The following is a 7,076-nucleotide window of genomic DNA, read 5'->3' as shown; positions in this document are numbered from 1 at the left end:
TTATCCCTTGTCCTGTTGCTAGCTACTATAGAAAAAAGGGATGTCCCAACCTCCTGACACTCACCGTTTAGATATTTGTAAATGTTAATAAGATCTCCCCTCAGTCTCCTCTTTTCTAGACTAAACAGCCCCAGTTCCTGCAGCCTTTCCTCATATGAAAGATGTTCCAGTCCCCTGATCATCTCGGTGGCCCTGCACTGTACTCTCTCAAGAAGTTCTCTGTCCCTCTTGAGCTGAGGAGCCCAGAACTGGACACAGGACTCCAGATGAGGCCTCACCAGGGCAGAGTAGTCGGGGACAAGAACCTCCCTTGACACAAATACACCTGCATATGGAAATCCCCTCCAAAATGTCTGATTTCAAGTCCCTCTTAACAAAGTTTTGTCGCTTCAACAAAATGTTGTGGGAATAGCAAAACAGTTTAGACATTATAAGACAGCTTTGCCACCTTTACACAGAAATCAACATGTGTCCAGGCAGTGTTAGTGAAAACATTTATTAGTCTTCCATATCACATTGGTGTGAAAACCCTTTTTAACCTCTATGCATAAGATGTGCATTTGGCTCAGCTGATTGATGTCTCAGTCCAGCAAAGTACTTTTCAAAACCAAGCATGGGGTTGTTTAAAGTGGAGCAACTGCTTTGCTGGATCACGGCCTTATTCCGCAATTCCGAGACATCCTGTTCACTGAGAGTAATGGAAGCTTTCAGAACTGCTCCTAGTGTATTCTACTGACAAATTCTCCTCTGTCAACTTAAAAACCTAGTAGGCTATGTAGGAAAGATTTCTTGCATTGCCTGCACCTCCCTTCTTCCCACTCAGGTTTTAGAGTTATTCCTCTTCACCTCCCCCCGCCAAAAAAAAAGTCTTCCAGTCCTAACTGTTGGGATTCAATTTATGTGAAGTACTTTTTTCCATCTTTCTCATCTTGTTCACTCATTGTACTTAGCTAGTTTGAGCCTAGGTATGATGTTCATTGACTGCAATTCTTGGAATAAGAGTTTGCAGGCATACGGTATGCGCAGAGAAGACACGTGACATGATGATTTGCAGTAGTGGCACCTGAGGAAACAAACAAAAAAGAAGGTCAGAGTTGGTGCACAAATGAAGCTTTGCCCCCCCAAAAAACCAAACCCCAAACCAGTTGCCACTGTCCACTGGTTTCTTTGTCCATCTACATTTAAACACTGGGCTCAGTCCTAGAAACACCCAAGTACTTGAGACACAGTTTAGTGCTTAAATCAGTCATAACTTTAAACTCTTAAATTATCTGACTGAAGCCAATGGGAGTTTAATGTTAAACCTACGCTTTTTTGGAGGGGAATGGCAATTCTCAGTAGCTAACAGGACTGACCTCCTCTTCTCACCACTCACATAACTGCCAACAGAAATTCAGCATCATGTAATGAAAGGAGATAAAGGTGTTCCTGAGCACATGGCTAATGGTCACAGAATCACAGAATCTCAAGGGTTGGAAGGGACCTTGAAAGACCATCTAGTCCAAACCCCCTGTCAGAGCAGGACCACCTAGAGTAGGTCACACAGGAACTTGTTCAGGTGGGTTTTGAATGTCCCCAGAGAAGGAGACTCCACAACCCATCTGGGCAGCCTGTTCCAGTGCCCCATCACCCTCACAGTGAAGAAATTCTTCCTTATGTTTCTTTGAAACCTCTTACGTTCCAGCCTGTACCTGCTGCCCCTTGTCCTATCATTGGACATCACTGAGAAGAGCTTGGCTCCATCCTCCTGACACCCACACTTTACATATCTGTAAACATTAATGAGATCAACCCTCAAGTCTTCTCCAAGCCTCAAGTCCCTCAGCCTTTCCTCATAAGGGAGATGCTCCACTTTCTTCCTCATCTTTGTGGTCCTGTGCTGAACTCTCTCCAGCAGTCCCCCGTCCTTCTTGAACTGAGGGGCCCAGAACTGGACACAATATTCCAGATGCAGTCTCACAAGGGCAGAGTAGAGGGGGAGGAGAATCTCTCTCAACCTACTGCCCACAGCCCTTCTAATACACCCCAGGATACACCATTGGCCTGCTTGGCCATGAGGGTACATTGCTGGCTCATGCTCATCCTGCTGTCCACCAGGACTCCCAGGTCAAAATGCACAATAAAGCCAATGCTTGGTCACTTGTTTCTGTTACCAGTGAAGCTGATGTAGAGCTTATGGAAGTTGGTGGGGACAAGTCTAATATAGTTAGTCAATCAGGTTCTTGGATAAATATGAGTTGTCATTAGTCTTCCAGTTACTTTTTCATAGAATCATTACTGCTGGAAAAGACCTGTAATATCAAGTCCAACTGACTCTGCTACCTCTCTTTTACAGACATACCTACAAAGAGATGGTTATTTTCCAATAAAACTGTGGTTGCCTTGACCTCCATGTGCTCCATATTTGGGGCATTTATTTTTCTTTTTCCCTCTTCTTTTTTAATCATGAAAGCTTTCAATCCATGGTCAGAAGTCTTAATTACATTTCTGCAGTTCATGATGAGGAATGAAGGGTCACTTATTTCCAGTAACTGCTCCAGCTTTCTCTCAATCTGACTAGAAGCAGTAAGAAGGTAATAGACTGCAGCTGGCGTTTCCTTGGAACAGGCTTCCGAGGAGCCTAGAACTGGATGCAACACTCCAGATGTGGCCTTACCAGGGCAGAGTAGAGGGGGATGTCTGGCATCTGATTTCAGCTACCAGAGACTGAGCAGCAGAGACTGCTCGCTACGCTCAGGCTCAAAGCTACATCATTGTAGGTCTGCTTCGTACTTGGATGGGGATCATCCAGAAAGGTGCAATAAGCACAAAGCTCTGTCAAACGTACTTCACAGGAACTGAGGTACTTGAAAAACCATTTGGTACTAGATTTTATACTAAACTGGACACGAAAAGGCACCTGTGGCAAGGCTGAACCTGGGCCAGAAACAAAATTTTTCTTCTTGTATGTTTTAAAATGCTCTCACTCTAGGGATGAGAATAACTTCTCAACTTATCATTAAAAAAGGGACCAAATTCTGTTCACTGCATTCAGATGAGTGCTGCCCCTGAGCACCTGTACAACAGCACAGTTGGAAAAATGTGCATCAAACTGGTATGTCACACTAAGTTTCTATTGCATATTTTAAGGGAAAAATTCTATCACTTCTACAACAGTCTCCTTTCCCTGAGAAAGTACCAGTTCAGGCCCCAACACTGGTGTGATGGTACTGTCTTGCAGAAAAACATACTTGGTGGCTAGTCCTTGTCTGGGAGGAAGGGCTCATCTCCTTTAAGACAAGTACCCTTAATGCTAGCCACCAAACTATGTTTCTAAAAGGTTTCTCGCAGCAACCTCTTATTAATGCCAGAATCACTGAAAAGGCCCATTTTGAAGTTACTCTTAATGACTTGGTCTCTCCTGTAATGCTCATTATAGGGCCACTTGCTTCAGCTACTGGTAGACACAGCACATCGTTTAGCAGAAACTACCTCTTACTGATTACTCTCACACAACAGACAAGCTTTCCACAGAATCAGATTGCAAGAATGTCTGGCTCTGTCTGAGAGAGGAGGTTTTTTCACAGTTATTTAATTACTAAGCTTTGTTATAAACTTCAAAATACGGAATATATTAACAGCACCTAAAAATTGAAGTGTAATACTATTTCTGAAGTGCAAACTCCTAACCTTCTTCAAGGCACCCTCATTTCCTGTGGTCTTCAAAAATCTCAAGGACTGCCCTGAAAGCCAAGGTCTTATAAAACACCATAACTGAGCTACATCTGCATGTGAGTATTTTTATGTCAGTGCTTTACACAGTTAGAAGTGGTTGATTGTTTGACTTATGGCATGCCCTTCCTTTCAGACAACTTCCTTCAACAGTTACTTGCATTGCAGTATTTTCAAGGGACCTGGATCAGAAAAAGGCCTCACTTTTTACATACAGTGTACACACACTGAAGAAAAACAGAACTCTCAAAAGTACTTACTGCACAAAAGCTAGTAGGACTAATTCCCAACTGAAAATCACCAACCACGACAGGATGCACAAAGTAGGCTTTGCCTCTTCTCTGGCTTTCACATGTGTTCACTTGCCCCTGCCTGAACTCCTGCTCCACACGGAGCAGAACTGCTGCTGCTGGTAGCACACAAAGGTGGTGCTTTGTTTCTGGCCAGAAGCCACACGCTTCAAAAGAAAGGTCTGACCAAGGGCAGAAATGGTAGCTGTCCGTTTTACACATCTACAAACCAAGAACACACCTTGCTTTCCTACATCATTATATCATGGAAAAAATCACTCGAAGCACTGGAGTGAATAAAGTCCAATATCCTGCCTCTCCCAACAGATTGATGCTGATATCCAAGATATGGCAAGTTTCCAATAATGTTCTTTTTGGGTATTTAGAAATGAATCTTTCTCTTCCTCCTTCCAACTCCTCATCTTCCCCTCACGTAAATATTAGAGTAGCTTGTAACTTGAACTTGCACTGTTTATGTTTTCCTCCCTTAGTCATGAGATTCCAGGTCACCACAAAGCTTGCAAGGACATTCTATCTCCTAACTTCCTATTGGTCTCCTAAGTCTGCTTTTCTGCCTGGCTAAAACAAAACCAAGGTAAGGCAAAACATTCCCCTCACCTCTAAAGAGCACAGAAAGAATTTTCCCTGTTTTCTAATAACAATGGTGTATTTCTGGCATGCTACAGTGCACTTTTCAATCTAGCACCTCATAATTACTGTAGAGACAAAGATGGTTAGAGCAAAGCCCACGGTGTTACACATGGTCAGCTCCATACAGTTTTGACATCCAGTTTTATGATTCCCCTCTGTTGAAAAGTTTGCTTGCGGGAGATAAACTCACCACCAGTTTAAAACCCAGAGAAGGGCAGCAAGACCCTTAGCTAGTCTAGAGGTAAATTTCCTAGGGACAAGGCAGTTGGGCAGAAGCCAGTTGAATTTCCAACCAGGCAGCTGCTGGTCTCTCAGGCTCCGACATGGGACTGGTGCATTTGTCCAATGCTTTAAAGAGGAGCTCCTTGTTTTACAAGGCTACAAAGCCAAGGGCATTTGGGAGGAGCACAGTCAAAGGAAGCGTTATACATGTGATTATGAACTCCACAGCTAGAGAACAAGAAAGCAGGAGATGTTGCTTTCTTCTCTCATTCTTCTGTGCCCACTCTCTCTCTTCAGCCTTGTGAAGTTCAATACATGATTGTACTAGGCAGCTGTAATCTCATTTCTGGTGTCAGAAGAGTCAAGTACATTGACATAGCTACTTTCTCCTAGCTACAGATGATATACAGGACTGGGGAGTTAGGGGCTAAGGCCCTGCAAAAGTGGGAAGGAAGGTAGAAGACAGAACCAAGGTAACCCTTCCCACAAGCGCAGTTGGCTGTGGAAGACAATACCTGTGCTCCCACAACAGGAGAGATCCCTGGCCCACTGACTGAACGCTCACTTTTGTTCCAATTCCAATCAGGTCACACCAAAGAACCACCCTCTGTCACCAATATTCCAAATACCAATTTTTGAATGTTGGCACTGGTTTTGATTAAGGCGTGTGGGACTGTTAATCGATGTCTGTGAGCACATTAACACTGAGAACCAACACTACAACCAAAAGCAAGGTTCTGTTCCTTAGAGGCATGTTTACTCTGTTTACTTTGCTTTATGTACCTGAGGTAATTTTTTCTTTTAATATATGAAACATATCACATGCACAAAGTGAGGAGGGGTCACCGTGACTTAGAAAAAGCGTTACTGTTGGACAACTTACCAGCCAGAGTACCCCAGCAAGCCACACTGGCCACACACATCCACTTCAAAGGCATCGCTTGAAATCATCAGTCTCTCCAATAAAAGCATGCTGGCTCCATAACCTATCAAACAATCCCGTTCCATCTCTCCAAGACGTAAACCACCATCACGAGACCGACCTTCAGTGGGTTGCCTTTGAAATAAAGATTTGGAAAAATTCAGTATTCCAGTTCATACATTGTTCAACTCTAGTTGTGCCTGTCTTCAAAGTGCAGGAACAGTACAGAATCAATGGACAGCAGCCTTCTACAGACAGTGCTGCTCATCTTGCAAATGTGTTATTCAAGTTGAAGCAATTCATCTTTGCTCCTGCACAGGCAATATGATACAGTTCTGGGAGTGGCAACTGCAGTGTCAGGCCACAGGTCGTTACCTCATAGTTGAATAAGTAAAAGTAAAAAGAGACCAAACAGTATCCAACACAATCTAGACACAGATTTGATACCTTTTTTTTTTTTTGATGAGACACTCATGATAGTTTATAGCTAACTAAATGAAACAATATTTAGCAGCTAATAAATGAATCATCAAGTTAATATTTCAGCTAAGATTCTTAAAATAAAACCATTTTTTATCTGAGAAAGAATACCAAAACAAAGTCAGAAACAAACAGTATACACATTACAAACTCATTATTGAACTTCTGTTGCTTTTTTTTTAAAGTAACATTTATCTAGTTTCTTTTTTTTTCATGTCTGATGCTTCATAGTCTAATTTTTGTATTGATAGATTCCTGGTTTTCTAGTTCTTATTTTTAGTCTGGAAAGACTTCCTGTCTTCATGGTGCTAGAGGAAAGTTTTAACAAAGCAATGTAAATATACACTAAAGATTCTAAAGTACAAAAGGCAAGGTAAAGGCATTATTTAACATTATGAGTCCTTTAGCCAGTTTTTCTTCTTATGGTTGGAAACAGTACAAACTTTTAACTTCTTGTTTGTCATACTGCAGTTTCATTCCGTATCGGTTCTACTCTCATGTACTAGCATGATGCTGTAGTACTTAGGCTGCAAATACTGGAGTGAACTGTGAAGCAAAAGCAATCTTAAACTCCTAAAGCACCAATATATCACATGCATTTCACAAAATATTCCCATCTTAGTATATTCCCTGAAACATGACAGCAAAGAGAAGGAACTAGCAAAATGTTATTAGCCATCACGAGAGCCTTCACTGTTCGGTGAAATCCTGTGCTTATGTGCTGTTTCTGATACCTGCAGCAGTGTAATCCACCCAGAACATCCAGTGACAGATCTGGCCCACAACTTTTGAAGTATATT

General features: G+C 42.3%; 1 protein-coding gene across 3 annotated transcripts in view; it reads right to left on the bottom strand.

The window, feature by feature from the left end:
* Window positions 1-534: 534 nt before the first annotated feature.
* POLR3B (RNA polymerase III subunit B) overlaps window positions 535-7,076 on the bottom strand; it is an 82,063-nt gene continuing 75,521 nt past the window's right edge. For all 3 annotated transcript variants that reach the window (XM_061988916.1, XM_061988917.1, XM_061988918.1), the window contains 2 exons: window positions 5,758-5,931; window positions 535-1,063 (listed from right to left, as the gene is read on the bottom strand). In XM_061988916.1, coding sequence (XP_061844900.1) covers window positions 934-1,063; window positions 5,758-5,931 — 304 coding nt within the window. In that variant the 3' untranslated portion in view covers window positions 535-933. The remainder of the gene's footprint in view (window positions 1,064-5,757; window positions 5,932-7,076) is intronic.

The sequence above is a fragment of the Colius striatus genome, chromosome 1 (assembly GCF_028858725.1).
Source record: "Colius striatus isolate bColStr4 chromosome 1, bColStr4.1.hap1, whole genome shotgun sequence".
NCBI classification, from domain to species: Eukaryota; Metazoa; Chordata; class Aves; order Coliiformes; family Coliidae; genus Colius; species Colius striatus.
Note: the sequence above shows the minus strand (reverse complement) of the source record. Positions and strands in the feature narration are given on the sequence as shown.